The following is a 16,331-nucleotide window of genomic DNA, read 5'->3' on the forward strand; positions in this document are numbered from 1 at the left end:
TATTGTAAGGGACCTTTGTCCTTTAGCAATTTTACCAAGAACAGCCTGTGCTTCAAGCTGAAAGAAGTTAAGGAGTTGCAGGACAAAGCAAGCCTAATCCAGGGGTTACTAATGCAGACTAACCTCCTACAGCACTGTGCTTTAGCAGCCCAACTTCTGCACTTCAAGAAATTCCAAGTCTCAAAAATTTTGAAATTGGAACTTATTATGTAGTTGGAGTCCAGCTTTGTAGCTAGTGTGAACTGATTCTCAATTCCTTATGAACAGTTTATAAAGTGTGTAAAAGACAATATAAATAATATTGAAAAGGAACCATTTGCTTCAATCCTAGACTGAACTTAAGGTGGTGGGGATGACACCATTTTGAATAACGAAAACTATTCTCAAGCAGTCTAATGGTTGTAGAATATAATACACTACAAGAGTACAGCTGGAAGGGGTGTAACAAGGATCACCCAGCACAGCTACGATGCCAAGTCAGTAACCAGACAATCTAGGACTTTTTCACTGTACTAGAACATACAGCAAGGCACACTGACAATAAGCAGAAGGTATTTAAGCAAATTATTTTCCTTGAAATGAATTATGGTATCTGTCTACTATAGTGACAACCCATGCCCCAGAAAGAGTTAATAAAATCAGGAAAAGGGAGTAAATTTCTAGTTTTGTAATTCTGTTTCTTGCAAAGTAAAATTCTGCTACTTTCACTAGCAACCTGCTCTGCAAAACATTGTTTCCTCCAGTGTATTGTTAAGGGTATATGCATTTCCAAGCTGTAGGCTGGAACAGGATCAGTGCAGACAGCACTCACTAAACAGAGCTTTCCCTTTTACTAACTAGCAAATACATCTGTGATTAAGATTGCTTTCCATTTGAGCTGAATCATAACAAAAAAAAAAAAAAATTAAAAAAGAGATGGGCCTGTCCAGTGGAACTGTATTCTTATGAGAATTTTTTCTCATAAGAATTTGTTTCTAGAAACAAATGAAAGAAAACACCCTTTTTGCAGAAACAATTTTAATAAAATCAAAGCATACAAAAAACTATCAGAAGAATTGTTATAGGAACAGAAACTAAAGAGCAATTTTGACCTCACTGGACAATGCATATGACAATGTACATACATAATTGTTCATCCTGTATGCTTATTCTGTCCATCCTACTGCTGTCCCCAATGCAGGCATTGCATGTTTCAGAGAAGCCTGCAGCTAAGAAAGGGTTAAATTATCTTTTACTGACTTGATTCACACATTTAAGGAAACTTCGCCCAATTTGGGTTGTTTTTTTTAATTTTACTTGCCAGTCATGTTGTACGGACAACATTCTACCACTTAGCTTTGTTTGATGTAACATTTTAAAGAATGCTATTCACATGATTTTCATTAGATGTTTAAAACACCACAACTGGAAAAAAAGTTAATTTGTCCAAAAGTACGGTCAAAGAGGTTAAAAAGATATTTGGGAACCATCAACTGAAAGCCTTTACTGTATCACAGTCACTTCAAGTGTTGTAAAGTAGTTTTCTACCAACTTCAGCTTTTCTTCAGAAAGCAGGTTTTCTTGCTTCAATTGTCTAATAAGAGCTTCCAAGGACCTGAGTCTCCCCAAAGTTTTTACCTCTTGCATTTCAAGTAAAGTTATCTTAGAGTGGAGTTTTGAAATTTTTTGCCAAAGGTGATCTCTGTCTATGTCTTGTCTGCAGTATGAATGCTCAGTCTGCAGTATTTCATTTCCATCATATCCAATCACTTCTGTCTCCTCTGTGTCAAGAAACTCTTCCTTAACAGGCAGACAAGAAGTATTTACTCTTTCAGGCTCTTCAGGACTCTCAGCTGGCATAATAATAGCAATGACAGACTCTTCAGTTCCACTGAACTGTTCAATAGTTTGTGTGACTGTACTCAGTAAAACTGCATCTTCACTTGTCTGCACTTCAGAACAGACCACGTGAGGGACAGAATTCTCAACTGCATATTCAGTAACCAACCCTAAAGCACTGTCCAGTTTCAGAGATGAATTCAAGCAGTCAGAGTCTGTAAATTGCAGGACTGTAGCTGTACAACCCCCTGAATCCTCTATAGAAGTATGAACACCAGTAGCCTCCACGCTCTGGACTGCTGCTGTCATTAGAATAGGATTAGGCTGATGTAGGTACTGCCTAGATGAACTGTCAAGGATGACATGGTCTGCCTGAAAGCCACCTTCATGTGGAAGCTTCAAGTTTTGAATTTGTAAAGGTTCACTCAGTGCAGTTGAGCAAACCACTTCTGCTTTTTCCTCTACATTTTGTGCAATTACAGAATTTTTCTTTGGTGTACAAGGTTCAAGTGGTACAGACTCTTTCTCTGACACAACATTTGTTTCTTCCTGGTCTTTCTTCTGTACCTGCTGTGAACTGTTCTGAGAAGAATCTTTTTCCTAGAGGAGACAAAAAAAACCAAACAAGAAAATCATCACCTTATAAAAAAAAATCACGGAGTATTAAAAAAATATGCAGATCTCATTTCATAGCACAATATTGCAAAAGGACTAACTTAGATGAGCACTGCTTAAAAATTACATCAGAGGCCCAAGAATTCATGTAAGCATCTTTCACAACTTTGCTTCAGGCTCTACATTTAAAAATACTATTTTAAAGCTGTAAAAGCAATGGTAGTGTTTGGGTTTCTAGTTTTGGTTGTTTTTTTTTTTTTTTTTTTTTTTACTGTGGAGTTTTTTATTTGATTTATTGTGGGATTTTTTCAAACTAGGGAATTTGGATATGAGATACAGTAATTATTCTCATAAGAAATTTAACATTTTCCATAGTAAATGCTTCTGCAATCTCCAGTTAAAAAAAGATATTGAACCTCCAATCAAACTAGGGGAAGTTGTTCTTCCTTTACATTATGGAATCACATACACATGCTTTGTGTTGACAAACTGTACTGATGGACAGGAATTCTATTTTTTTAAATAAAATATAATTATCTGACAGATTAGACAATGTGCATAACATCAACAGTTGGTTAGCTTCATACTACAAAACAAAAAAAAACGACAGAAATAGATGACCTCATCATCTGGGGAAGAGAAAATGGTTGGCACAGCGGTGCTTTTCAAGTAGCGTATTCCCCACCGCACGTCCAGGGAATCGGGGGTGAAATGGTCACTGCAGAGGAGCTGGTGCTTGCTTGGAGTCCAGGAATCCCGCTTCATGTTCCGCAACCACTTCTCCAGTCTCTCTTTGTCATGAAGTGGGAATCTGTTGGGGAGCACGAGACAGAGAGTACTTTGGACCTTATTAACATAAGAGAATTGATAGACAAAATACCTTGCTAAAGCAAATGGAACTTTGAAAATTAGATCTAGATAGAAGAAATTAGATCTAGAAAGAAATTAGATCTAGAAAGAAGATTTAATCAGACAGGTTTACCGGAAAAAGAAAATCCTATTAAACTCTGCAAGCAAGAGATGTTGCTATATGCATAAGTTTGTGCATGTGATTCTTACCTAATCTTACCCCACAATAAAATGGGATTCTGATCACCAAGTCAGTCTTCCCATCTCTCTCCATCATCAAAAAGAATCTTTTTAAAGCAGCCAAAAAGACAAACAAGAAAATATACAAAACCCCCTGTTATTGTTGTCTTTGTTTTAAATAAGAATATTAGAAGGTAGCCTTCCTTTAGAAAAGATTACAATAAATTTTTTTTCAAAAATTTTAAGTATTAAATGCTTATCTGGATGTCATGTACATGTTAATCCAATCATTATATACATTATTTCTAGTTGGGTATTTGCTCTGGAATTCAGAAGCAGAATTTCTGATTTCTAGTAGCTAAGGGTTTCAGAATCCATGGACAAGATGTTTTGAAAGGCTTGATCCTGCAACACTTGCTCAGAAAGCAGTTCTGCTGAAGGGAGGTGAAATACTGAGACATAATTTAAACAAAGTTAAGACTGGTCCTCATTTTATTAATAGTATTTCTCAGGCTTATTTGTCTTTCTAGACACAACTAGTAATTTCTGTTTAACAGAGTACCTCCTAATACATGCTCCTCTCTGGATTATCAGATAATCTGGCAACGTAAATATTTCCAATACAGGTTTGAAATTTTGTTCAAAAAGTAAATGCATGCAAATGCAAAGCATTTCTATATTTTGTGTTTCAGCAATTAAACTTTCTCATAATGTTAGGAGCCCACATCATATTTTATAGTTTAGAATTAACTTTTCAATCATCTAACCTACCTGAAAAGGCAAATTATGAGTATACACCCTCATTAAAAAAAAAAATTGACTTTAAAAATACATGCAAATGGTCAGACATCAGAAAGAGAACTAAATTAAAGTGTATGACATGTGTGACAACATGTAATTTACTTAATGACAGGCAATACACAAATGAAAGGGAAATTAAAAGCTTATTATGATGCATGCACAGTCAAGAAGTGATGGTAACAGGAACATGAACATTCAGACCACTCTTGTCTCTCACCTCTTCTCAGTCAGGTATCAGGGTATTTGAAATGTACTTGAAATGTTTCTCTGGTGTATATCAATTTTACTTTAGCATATAACCACATATGATACATAAGTGTCATTCAAACTATAAATTGAATTCTGAGCACTGTGAAGTGACTACTGTTTAGAAATCAATATTCCTGAGCATTGTGAGCAACAATAATTACAAAGTAAAATTTTTTTCTTCTGTAATCCCACTCTCAAATCCCAGAAGCTGCAGGTTTCCTCCAAAAGCCACACATAGCAGCAGACTCTTACACAGGCCCTGTGTTCCAAAACTGCAAACTCAGGTGATTTTGAGAGAAAGAGTGCTGAAATTCACAGCACAAAGGTGCATGTCTTTACCCCTTCCCCAATCTTTTGAATTTCTTGCCCTGTAAGTCTTCAAATTACCAAGGAAACAGAGCAGGCATTTGATGCACCCAGCTCTGCGTATCTGCAGGAATGCAAGGAATAATGCAAGGAATAAGAACACAGTAACCTCTGAAGAACAAGTTAGAGGTTCAGGCTTTTCAAATCCTGTCTGCTTAGATCATGTACACCCAGTGCCAGCACTGCAGGTATGACAGAGCATGCTCCTCGGTAACACAGCTTAGCCTGGCTGTCACTACAGAGGCCCAGAAAAGCCTCCCAGGAAGATGATGGCTTCCTTTCATTGGAGGTCATGTCATGACTCACACCCTCTCCAAGCAGGCCTTGAGAGCACTTGCTCCCACTGCAGTTACCCTCACAACACAGGACCCACTGCTCTACCCAGACTCAACCAGCTTCAGATGGAAAATAAAATAATCTGTAGCAAGAGAAGGGTCTGATAGTGAAAGTTATTTTAGCTTAAAGGCAACTTCGCTAAAATCTGCTCATGCTTCAACTCCTCACTAATCAACAGAATCTGTTCTCTAGCATAAAAAAGACATAAAAAAAGGGGAACTGGAAAGAGGAAGTGGACAGAATTCATTTAGCAGCTGCCATCACTACACAAGTCAAAGATGTGAAGAAATAAAACAAAGAAGAGCAGTCAGGCCAGTTGAGATTAGGTGACAAAGGGTTTGGAAGGGGCTCAGACCCTAGCCACAGAGCAGCAGAGGACTTCAGTGGCGGTAAGAGGCAAGGGAATAAAACTTGCAATTCATGTCAGCAGCAGTCACTAGTATAAGGCAAGAGCAATCTATAAATCAAATCTCAGCACCCCTTCTACAGGATTATGAAACTCAGAATGGAGCACAACTCAAAGGCTAGATAAACCAGCTAAGTTTTGGCAACCATCTCCATACTGATGCCATACATTTGAATATGTATGTGTACATGTCTCAGTGCTCAAACTTGTTTTGATTATCGACATGACATGCATGCTCTCTAAAGCATAAGGGAAAATAAATTATTTTCCTTATTGTTTTATGATGCATTCCATGTTAGAAATGTGCCAGGGAAATAAACTTTCCTTCAATCTAAAATAAAATTTCTTTCAAAGTAGTCTTCCTGTAGGTCTTCCCACACAGCCTTCCTGATATTGGAATAACTATGACTAATCAGACACTGAAAGGAAACCTAGTTTGGGGTATAAATTTTACCAAAACAGATTTTGAGGCTAATTGTGAAATTTATTTTTCAAATTTTGCTTAAGTTCGGTTAAGCGACAAACAGATCCATACTTTTATTCTACACAAATACATTAATATGTAGTTACCTGCACTGTGCTTCTCTCAGGATTGTCAAATACTGTTTATAACTCACCATCCTGGGAAGCGACAGCCACGTAACCACAACAGGACAGAGGTTACTGCAGGCCTGGGATGGCGACTGCTCCATGCAGAGTCTGCACAGCACAATGAGCCACCATAAACTGGTTTTGGCAACCGAAGCAGCTAAATTCCAGCTAACTCAGCTGCTTCCAAACAACCAGCAACGCCTCTGTTCACAGCACAGGTAAGGTAGTAATTCTAGAGGCAAGTTTGATGTTAAGGAATAATTTTATGTTTACTAGCTCACTCTTCCGGGCCCTTCTCCTGGCATTTAAACCGTGATACACAAAGCATTTCACCATCAAGCCTCCCCTAGTGACTGCCCTGCTGGAACATCGCTTCCACAGAGGCAGCAGCGAAAGAGAGTCAGAAGTGCAAATTCTATTTTTTAGTCGAATCTCCTTGCTCTTCACTTCACGGACCCTCTGCACCTATTCCAGAGTCCTCAGACGCTGCCGTGTCATCGCCCCCTCCCCCAAGTTCCGTCTGTCCGTCTGTCCTGTGCGAGGGACGGTGTGTGCAATTGCACCTCAGCGGTCCGCTCTTTATTCCTACACCTTCCCTTCCCCCAGGGGTCAGCGTCGTTTCCCTCCAGCCCCCCGGGAGCAGGCGGGGTTCCAAGGCGACCACCAGCGTGGTCCACCTGTGGCAATGAGTCTGTCGGCCATTGACTTCCGCGGTGGGGCTCCCTACCGCCGCCACGGCCAGCGCTCGCCCAGGCCCTGCCCCGCTCCGCGCCCACTCACGGGTAGAAGCTGAGCTTGCGCTTGTCCTTGGCGCTCTGGCCGCCGCGGTTCTTGCAGCGGGTGGCGGCGCAGTACCGCGGCATGGCGGCCACCCCGGGCCGGGCCGGGCCGAGCCGAGCCGAACTGAGTTGGGCCGGGCCGGGCCGGGCCGGGCCGGGCCGAGCTGGGCCGGCCGGGGGCGGTGCCGCCTCCCCACAGCGCCCCCAGCGGCGGGTGGCGGCGGCGCCGAGGTTGCGACCTGCCGCGTGCACCGCGTCACGTGCGCCCCAGCGACCAATGGCGCAGCGCTTCGTGTAGGAACGGCGGGGGGCCGGACTGCGCGAGCGCCGGGCGCGGGCGGGCGGGAACGACGGCGGTGGCGCTGAGGGGCGGCGGGGACGCGGAGCTGGCGCTGAGGTGAGCACGGCGGGGAAGGGCCGCTGGGTGAGGGCTCCGAGAACGTGGAAGGTTGCTGAAGTGGGTGGAGTGAAGGCGAACGCGGACGGGTCGGGAGGGGGGCGCTGGGAAGCTTGGGGGCAGCGGGGGAGCGCAGAGCGGGGCCGCTGAGGCGCCGTGCGGAGCTTTCGTTTGGAATTTAGGCCTCCCCGGGCCGCGCTGCCCTGGTGTTTCCCAGCCTGGCTGCACTGGAGTGGGACAGCGTCGCTGAATGTGGCTGTTAGCGGCTGCCCAGCTCTGGCCTGGCCCCACCCGATGGTGCGGTCCGGCTCCACCGAGGGCTTCTGGGGTCTGCATAGGCAGGGTGGTGTCAGGTCGATGCCTTCGTTTCCCTGTGCTCCAGGGCAAGATTCAGGAACCTTCTTCTCTGTTTGCTTTCGAGTCAGTATAGGAGAGACCAAGACAAGTACGAGCCCCTCCGTTTTACAGACTTGCCCGTAGCTGCTTGAGAACTGGAAGACTTGCTTACTCATCACATTAGTCGTGGTAGGAGAGCCGAGGGAAGACCTCGGTAACTTTATTACTATTAGAAAATTGCCTGCAGAAATAATTGCAGAACGTGAGCATTCCACAGGTTAATGTATCGCAATTCTGTAACGAAAGCAGTAGCAGAACTCTAGTGATGCTCCGTGTTTTCTGAGTACGTGAGACTTTGAATATAAGCATTTATCTAAGATTTTGGTTAACTACTTTCAAAGAAGGATGGAATAGGATATTTGCGTTGCAAGATGAAGTAGCTTCTTTTCTGAATCTGACAGGTTTTATTCTAGGTACATCATCCTCAAACGTCGCGTAATTGTGCAGGTGTTGATAAATGTTGATAAACTAATGAAGAACCCATTGTTATTACCTCTGCAGTACTTTGGATAAACATTAGACAGTGCACTTTTTATGCAAAAGTGAATAGTAGTTGAGATCTGTAGCTGCTCACCCCACAGAATTAAATAATTATTATATGGCATAAGATCTCTTACTTCATTGATATATTTACTTAAATCAAGTACGTAGATAATTATTAGAAGGGTTCATTATTGCCTGAGCTTAATGTGTACAGAATTTATTGAATTCTGGAATGTGCTTTAAGTAGCTGCAGTGTATGACTTAGAAAGTGCAACTTACATGTCCCTTTTTGATTGAGAAACACAGGATGAAGAGATGTAAGCAAAAAAAGTATTCAAGAGACTTTATTTTGAAAGAGATTGTAAAAATAGTTTGGAACGGCAAGGCTGAAGTCGTTGGCAGTAGCAACGCTAAGATACTAACAGCAGATAAAATAGGTGTTTTCTGAAAAGTAAATTGAATAATTGACAGTATCTAAATATAAGACTTGCCCTCTCTGATAACCCTGTGAAGTTTAAAATGCTCCTTATACTGGAGTTTTATTTGTATTTGGTTTTTATTTACATCTTATTCTTAAATTTGAGTTTGATTGATTTGTTCAAGGGCAGCATTAAATCTGTGTTTGCTAGTTTAAAAAATTGTGTAACTTAAGTCCCGTTTTTCACTATGCTGTAGAAGTCAAATATAGCAAAGAACTTCATTACAGAACTCCTAATGTAAAGAACTGTAAGAAAAGAAAAATTCAGGTGTGTTTTGTTATCAGAATTAATACAAGTCGAGATGGTGAGCCAGAGCAGAAAACCTGGAGGACTAACTTGATGATCTCCAGCTCTCATGAGTTATGAAAGAGGGGTATGCTCTTTCTTAAGGAGGACATGAGCTGTTCCTTTTATCTCTTTTGATTGTTCAGTAGCAGAAGCAGGATGGTGGACCGTAGGAGAGTGCAGCAGTGATTATGCAAACATGATGCAGGTGTGGGCTAATGAAGTAAATTAAAACAATCACGTGTGTGAGATGAACACATAAGTCTGCATCTCTAAAGCACAAACAGGAAGAAAGCCCTTAAAGCATGGAAGGATGTACATGTGTGTGGTTCTTAGTGCCCAAGTCATAAAATTTCAGGTTAGTGAAGTGGTGAGAGAAGGTATGTGGGAAAACTTGGTACTAAAAATATGTCTGATATTGTGCATGGAGAATACTGGAACAAACTATCCATTTGGTATCTAAGTGCACTGATCAAAATACAATTTGTTTCAACTGCTGCCCCTTAACACTTGATATCATTCAGGCTGCTGGCCAAATAAATGCTTAAGAGGGCATGGGTAGATTAATCTTGCAGGCGTTTTGCTCTTGTCTCACAGCATTCATTTTAGCCCCCTGACTTGCCTGTTGGAAATGGTATTCTTTTTTCCATTTTTGGTTCTTACTTTTTTATTTTGTTTAGAGGGAGTTGACTTTCACATAAATGTTTCATTTTCATATGTATTAGGTATTCAAAGGTTTTGAATTCTGCCTGACAAATTTTGGGTCCCATGCTGGCTAGCAAAAGTGTTCTGACTTTAATGGTGCTCAGACTGTAAGTTTGTTTATTCAGCTTTCAGGAAAGTAACACCAATCGTCTCTGAGTTGTTCTTACAGTACATTTAAATCAGTGTAATCTGGTGGGGGAGACATGGTACATCTGGAATGTTCAGGGTCTTGTTGTACATCCTTCTGGTCAGGTCTCAGCCAGCATTCTGTCTTTGAATGCACTCTGTGTTTGCCCTTCTGCACTCTGTGTTTTAAATGTAATATGCACAGGCATATTGTCTGTCCTCATCTTCTAGTAGGAACAGCTCACTCTGTCCTTCATGGAAATCATGAGACATCATGTGGCTATGTGGAACTTTCTTTAAGTCATTACATATGCCACAGTTTTCCCCTAAGTTCTCATGTATTTGTTTCAAAATATATTTTTTTGACAGATGAGTTGTTGAAGAAGAATTACAGCTTTTAATTATTGTTGAAGATACTTGTCTTGTATAAAAGACATTTTTTTGCTTTCAGTTCTTACACTGAGGGTTTCATATGCAAACCTTTCTATGCAGTGCTGTTTATCAGATGAATTCTTTGGTATCAAAGATATGGTAGGTGTTTTCCTTTATAAAGCAGTCTGATATGCAGATGAGCTAAGCCAGCCTGTTGTTAAATAGAGGAAAGTGTGCTTTACTTGGCTGAACTCTGGAAGTGAATGAGTTGCTCTTTATCATGTTCACCTTAGGTGGGTTAAACAAACTGAAGCTGAGCACGAGTGTCTGATAGTCTTGTGTTCCTGCACCTCACAGTCATCTCCAGGCCAGTTGTATTTTCATGGTCCTGTTGTTGCACCAGCTAATCAGTCACTTGCTCTTCCAGCAGGGTCACTACTGGTCGGAGCTACTCTGTTTGGGGTCCTAGAACTCAAGATTAATGTACAGCTAGTTCAGGTATGGCAGTGTGAAATGTTAGATGCAATGAAATGTGCTGTGTATTTACTTTTGCAACTTTGTATGACAACGATCAGTGAAATGTAAAACAAAGACAAACGCTAAAGTGGTTGTTCTGTACATGAAATGTTGCTTTGCAGTATTTTCCTTACGTGTTTTGTGAATGTGAAAATTGTGTAATGGAGTTTGACAGGTGTAAAGCAGTGTGCTTACAAGTCTGGCACTGACTCCTGTAACACGCTGGTCTTCCTCTGCCAGCCTACAGCTGTAACTAACTTGTTGTGGAATGTAAAACAACTTGTTCTTCAAGTATATTTCCTTTTCTTTTTAGGAACTGGAGAAATGGCCACTACACAATCTGTCTTCACATTTGCTCTCTGCATTTTAATGATAACGGAATTAATTCTGGCTACAGAGAGCTATTATGATATCTTAGGAGTTCCAAAAAACGCATCTGACCGCCAGATTAAGAAGGCATTTCACAAGCTGGCTATGAAATACCACCCTGACAAAAATAAGAGTCCTGGAGCAGAAGCGAAATTTAGAGAAATTGCTGAAGGTAATATATACTATCTATGGTCATAATTTGATACGTGTCTTTTATCTATAACCCAAGTGCATTTTGTTTTTACTGGATAAGAGGTATAAAGCATTTTTTTTTTCTGAATTCCACTTAACTGCTGTCAGATATCAAGCATCAAAATCTGAGTTGTTTCTGTGTTCTTGCACATAGAAAGGCCTTTTACGCAGTTTATGCATTTCTGCTTATATGGCTTTTAGCATATTCTTCTCACAAAAATACTTGGTAGTAGGACAGCTTTAGCTCTAGGGTCTGTTTCATAAGATGTGGCTCAGGATTACTACCAGGGCTTCAGGAGGGCCTAGCAGCAACCTGCAGTAACTGTGGGGAGATTATTAGAAAACACACAGCAGGGCGCTTCAGTGGGTCATGGTGGAAATACGATAGACAACAGGTGCAAGAGGTTCAAGTGGTTATAGGGAGAAACTTTTTCACCTTGAGGATGATGGTTGGATTTGAGGATGTTGGAGTTCTTTTCCAGTCTTAACAATTCTGTGATTCTGTTCTACAGGCCAGTGTTAGGACACATTACCTAGAGAGGTTGTGCAGTCTCCAGCCTTGGCACTTTTGAGGAATGATTGGGTAAAGTGCTGACTGACCTAGTCTGATCTCATAACTGACCCTACTTTGAGCAGGAGGTTAGAATAGAGACTGAGGTCACATCTAACTTGAAATATCTGTGATCCTACAAATATAGCACTTAAAAGTATTGTTTGATAAAATGGTGCAAGGGGATAATCAAGAGCATAAAGACTTGCTGAAAAATAAGGTATACCCACTTCTGTTCCCTGTAGACTCAGGTATAACATCTGTCTATTTGTGTAGTTCCCTTAACTAAGCTAAATGGGATATCTGGCTTTTACCTTCTTGTCTGCAGAAGAGTTGTTTTGAAGGAAAAGTGGTTATTGATATAATGAAAGGGAGTGACAGCCCCGTTAGATACTCACTGCAGTTGTTAGCACCTACTACAGGAGGAAGTAGGAACTCCTAAATATTGAATTATATAGAATAATTGAAAGTCTTTGACAGGTAAGAAAATGAGTTTTTAAAATATTTTCTTATCAGAATGGGTGTATTTTCTATCAGAGTTTCTGCCTTGGAATACCAGTAGCTGTAGTTCTAAACCAAAGATTGGAGGGAACTCTTTAATTTCATTTTGGGTATATCCAGTCATGAAATCTAGGTTTATTGCTGAACTTGTGTGAACTTATGAAAAATGGAGAATTGACACATGGTGAAATTAATTTTCTTTATTTCCTCAGTTTTTATGTTGTTGCTTGTAACTGGTGTATCTGGAACTTGCTGACTGGCAAGTAGCTTTGCAGATGTTGCCCTGTGTTTCTGTGATAGGAGTGCAGCAGGTCCTTAGAACATCATCTGACTCATCCTTCCTCCTTCAGGCTTTCTGATCACTGCCTCTCACTGTTATTTTGTTTCAAATCTAAATGCCAATATGCATTGGTAGTTAAACTCTGTTGTATTATGTGTAACCTATCCTCATAATATAGCTGTGTTTGTTATTGTAAGTAACTATTTTGATGCAGTTTATTTTGGTTTGGAGAAAGGTAAATAAATGTAGAGCTCTTGATCGGGCTTGAGCATTGAATGAAAGTCTTGTTTAAAATTTCTTCGGTTCAGGAAGAGTGGGAGAGAAAGCTGCTGTTCTTTGTGTTTGTGCACGGTTTTCTTTTTTTCTGGTGTTTTGAATGGAAATGAACTGTAACTTCTTTTTTTTTAAACATAAATAGCATACGAAACATTGTCAGATGAGAATAAACGAAGAGAATATGATCAGCTTGGTCGTCATGGAGGCAGAGGAAGTAGTGGAAGTCCATTCCATCAGTCATTTAATTTCAACTTTGATGATCTCTTCAAAGACTTTGACCTGTTTAGTCAAAACTCGCGGTCAAAAAAGCACTTTGAAAATCACTTCCGAGGCCATCGGGAGGCTCATAACCGGCAAAGACGTTCTTTCCAAGAGTTTTCTTTTGGAGGTGGACTGTTTGATGATGTGTTTGAAAATATGGAAAAAATGTTTTCCTTCAGTGACTTTGAAAATGCACACAGACATGCGGTGCGAACTGATGCCAGGTTTCATGGATCCAGCAAGCACTGCAGGACTGTCACTCAGAGACGAGGAAACATGGTTACCACATACACCGACTGCTCTGGACAATAATGTTTCCTTTCTTCTAAACTTTTCTTCTTTACTCAACATCTTCATAATCTTTCTTGGTTTTGTGCTAACATGGAAGAAATTCTCTGAACTGTATTTTCTAAAAAACACTTAAACTGCTATAAAGAAGTTGTAGATGAAATTAATCTTCAGAATAGAAACAACATGCTGTTGGGAAGTAAATGTGTCAACAACTACTTAGAATGGGAGAGAAATAATCTCATGTGACAGAAAAAATTATATATATATTTCAGATTAGTAAACACTTTCCCTGAATTTGAACACAAGATATATATTTTTCATTTCAGAAATGTAATATAATTTTTTTCATGTAAGCCAGTTCAGGACTGATTGAATTACTTGTGTGTGGATTGAAGCGGAGGAGATACTTTAATTTTGATGTGCTGCTTTTTTTTTAATAATTTCTTTTCAATTTTGCACTTGCAGCTTTTACCTGATACAGATTTACTGTGCAAATTACATAATTTTACACAAAATAGCAGCAGAAATATAACTTCCCTGGGTCTTTGTTACTCTCTCTAGCATTGCAAAAGTATTAGTAAAAACCTTGCTTTTTGAAGTTGGAAAATAGCAAGGGAATATGTGAAGACTGTGAGTGATGTGGGAATTAGTTTCATTTCTGAATTGGCCTGAAATGATCTTAGGATTTGAATAACCCTTGACTTATTTAGGGGACACAGGGATATTCATGTATGTAAGTTTGTGTGCACACAAAGTTTTTGTTGTGGTTTTTTTTCCCCTCCTTCCACAACACAAATATCTCTCTGGCAAGATTTGGAAGGGCACACCCAAAACACTCTTGTTTTATTCTTACTATATTACCATGTGTGTGCCATGTACTTTTTGTAACTCACTTTCTGGAACTAAAATATCCCTCTGAGATCTTAGGAACTTCAATAGGGTAAGCTTGTCTAGAGATTCACGGTGTTCCTGAAAGGGCCTTAGTAAAAGCTACAGTGTTTAGATTGGCAGATTTGTTACCTGTCAGCAGGAATTTTTTCAGTGTTGTGATTTGAGAGGTAAATTCTTAGCCTAACTGCAGAGTAAAACTGAAGATTACAATCCTTGTATTCGTCCAATGTCTTGTGGGGCTGGAAACTTCTAATAAGGGCAGCACTAATGGGTATTGATTTTAGCACCATGGAAACTCACAACCAGTATGAACTACTTAAAACTAAAAAGGAAGAAAAAACCACCAGAAAATGCTGCACAACAAAATCCCCAAATACTTCAGCTGATGTCAATCAAAGAGTTCTGTTGTAGCTTAATTTAACTAGTGTCTTCTGTTTGACTAGTCATACAGGTTCAGTTTGTTAAATTGGTTGTCCATTTAGAACTGGGAAGTAAGAGTTTACCTTTCAGGTTGATTGCATGAGCAAAATAAGCATTTTAACTAGCAGTGTTCTAAATAGGCTTTGACTTCTTAAAATCTTTATTAAGAGGTTTAACCCTTTGCTTCTTGGATAGATATTGAAAGCTGCCTATTTGTTAAGGAACTTTGGCCTTCCCCTCCAGTGTACATATTATCACTTGTTTTCATTGCCTAATCCTTGGAATGGATTGTTGCGCTATATTAAGTGCTTTTCCTTTTCCGTGTTCTTCTTTATTTATTAATAGACTAATACCTCATATATGGTCTTTTATTAAAAGCCAGTAATTTGTGCAACATTATCGGAATGTGCAATATTCTTACAGTAAGAAAAGTGCTGGATTGAGTGTGTTTGTTTTTTTCACCCTTTTCTGTGTAAGTGGAGATTTTTGTTTCTTCTGTACAATTAATATATGAGTCAAGCAAAAGTTGTACTTTTCTGTAGATTTCTGCATTTATTTTCTTTACATACTCCATTAGTCCTGTGCATGAATCAAACTATCTGCCCAGTTTATATCATATGGGCATCCAAGTGAACAAATTGTTAACTTGAAGTTATGAATTACTTTCTCTCACAAAGATTAAGTATTAAACATGAGAGTATTTGTGAATGTCCTTTGGTGGGAGGCAACTCTAGAAGTGGGATGCACAGGTAAAATATTAATGCCTTTCTTAGTTGAGTGAATATTTTCTTAATTAAAAAAAAAAAAAAAGGAAATAGTAGAATGAGCAATTCACTTAGGTCCCTTCCTGAACTCTGAATTAAAGGGAGTGAAAGCTAAAACGAACACTATCAATTGTACGAAACACATTTCACCCCCAAAACTCAAGTCATTTAAGTGACTATAAAAGTCCACAATCTTTCAGGCTAAACTTAAGGGTGAAAATAAGGGTCCTGGCTGCTTCTGGACTAGTTTCCCCTCTTTTAAGAATGCTCCAAACTTAGTACAAAGTGTACATGTTTTCCTGATCTCTTTAAAGTGTAAGTAAGTATGAAACTGATAAGAAAACCAGTAATGTTGCTGTTTTTATAGCTTATTGACCTTAAAAAAACTTCTGCCTAGTCTAATTTAACTTGCTTTCATATTATTTCTCTTAATTACTTGTCATGGGAAAAACACAAATGCTTTCTATTATTTCTATGGGCTTCTCCAAGTCACCTTCTGGTTGTTTTTGTTGTTGATCCAAGGTCAAATCCGCAGAAACCAGTGTATGGCTGTCCCTCTGGTTGATGGGTTTACTTGGAATAGGCCTTAGCTGGGGAAATTTGGGCAGGCTTTCCTCAGCCAAGAGTCTTCACTTTCATGGCCCTCAGAACACAAGCTTGCAAAACATGTTGTGCTTCTCACTTATTCGGAGCTCTTGCACATTCTTTCCCTATTTATAGTGTTTGCTTCATGGCAGGCTCCAGCGGAAGTCCTGGTATAACCTTATGACATCCCTGACTTCAGAGT

At 39.8% G+C, this 16,331-nt stretch overlaps 2 protein-coding genes across 4 annotated transcripts; one reads left to right on the top strand and one right to left on the bottom strand.

The window, feature by feature from the left end:
- Nucleotides 1-1,000: 1,000 nt before the first annotated feature.
- THAP5 (THAP domain containing 5) lies at nt 1,001-7,204 on the bottom strand. Its single transcript, XM_005480501.4, has 3 exons — nt 6,992-7,204; nt 3,055-3,244; nt 1,001-2,418 (listed from the first exon to the last, which is right to left on the bottom strand). Exons 1-3 carry the CDS (start codon nt 7,072-7,074, stop codon nt 1,483-1,485), a joined length of 1,209 nt encoding a protein of 402 aa, XP_005480558.2. The 5' UTR covers nt 7,075-7,204; the 3' UTR covers nt 1,001-1,482.
- Nucleotides 7,205-7,244: 40 nt separating this feature from the next.
- On the top strand, nt 7,245-15,595 carry DNAJB9 (DnaJ heat shock protein family (Hsp40) member B9). 3 transcript variants are annotated; one of them, XM_005480499.3, is made up of 4 exons: nt 7,266-7,387; nt 10,664-10,731; nt 11,063-11,290; nt 13,060-15,595. In XM_005480499.3, exons 3-4 carry the CDS (start codon nt 11,074-11,076, stop codon nt 13,488-13,490), a joined length of 648 nt encoding a protein of 215 aa, XP_005480556.1. In that variant the 5' UTR covers nt 7,266-7,387; nt 10,664-10,731; nt 11,063-11,073; the 3' UTR covers nt 13,491-15,595. The 3 variants fall into 3 exon arrangements, with proteins under 3 accessions (XP_005480557.1, XP_005480556.1, XP_014128183.1); XM_014272708.3 differs by having other exon boundaries at nt 7,298-7,387; nt 10,661-10,731; XM_005480500.4 differs by lacking the exon at nt 10,664-10,731 and having other exon boundaries at nt 7,245-7,387.
- Nucleotides 15,596-16,331: the final 736 nt, after the last annotated feature.

Source organism: Zonotrichia albicollis, chromosome 4 (genome assembly GCF_047830755.1).
Source record: "Zonotrichia albicollis isolate bZonAlb1 chromosome 4, bZonAlb1.hap1, whole genome shotgun sequence".
In the NCBI taxonomy this organism is placed as follows: Eukaryota; Metazoa; Chordata; class Aves; order Passeriformes; family Passerellidae; genus Zonotrichia; species Zonotrichia albicollis.

Coding starts and splice junctions, on each gene's coding strand:
- THAP5 (XM_005480501.4), bottom strand. CDS start 7,074: ATGCCGCGGTACTGCGCCGCCACCCGCTGCAAGAACCGCGGCGGCCAG. Junction 3,245..6,991: donor CGCAAGCTCAGCTTCTACCC/GTGAGTGGGCGC, acceptor GCTCCCCAACAG/ATTCCCACTTCATGACAAAG. Junction 2,419..3,054: donor TCTCTTCCCCAGATGATGAG/GTCATCTATTTC, acceptor TGTCTCCTCTAG/GAAAAAGATTCTTCTCAGAA.
- DNAJB9 (XM_005480500.4), top strand. CDS start 11,074: ATGGCCACTACACAATCTGTCTTCACATTTGCTCTCTGCATTTTAATG. Junction 11,291..13,059: donor ATTTAGAGAAATTGCTGAAG/GTAATATATACT, acceptor AAACATAAATAG/CATACGAAACATTGTCAGAT.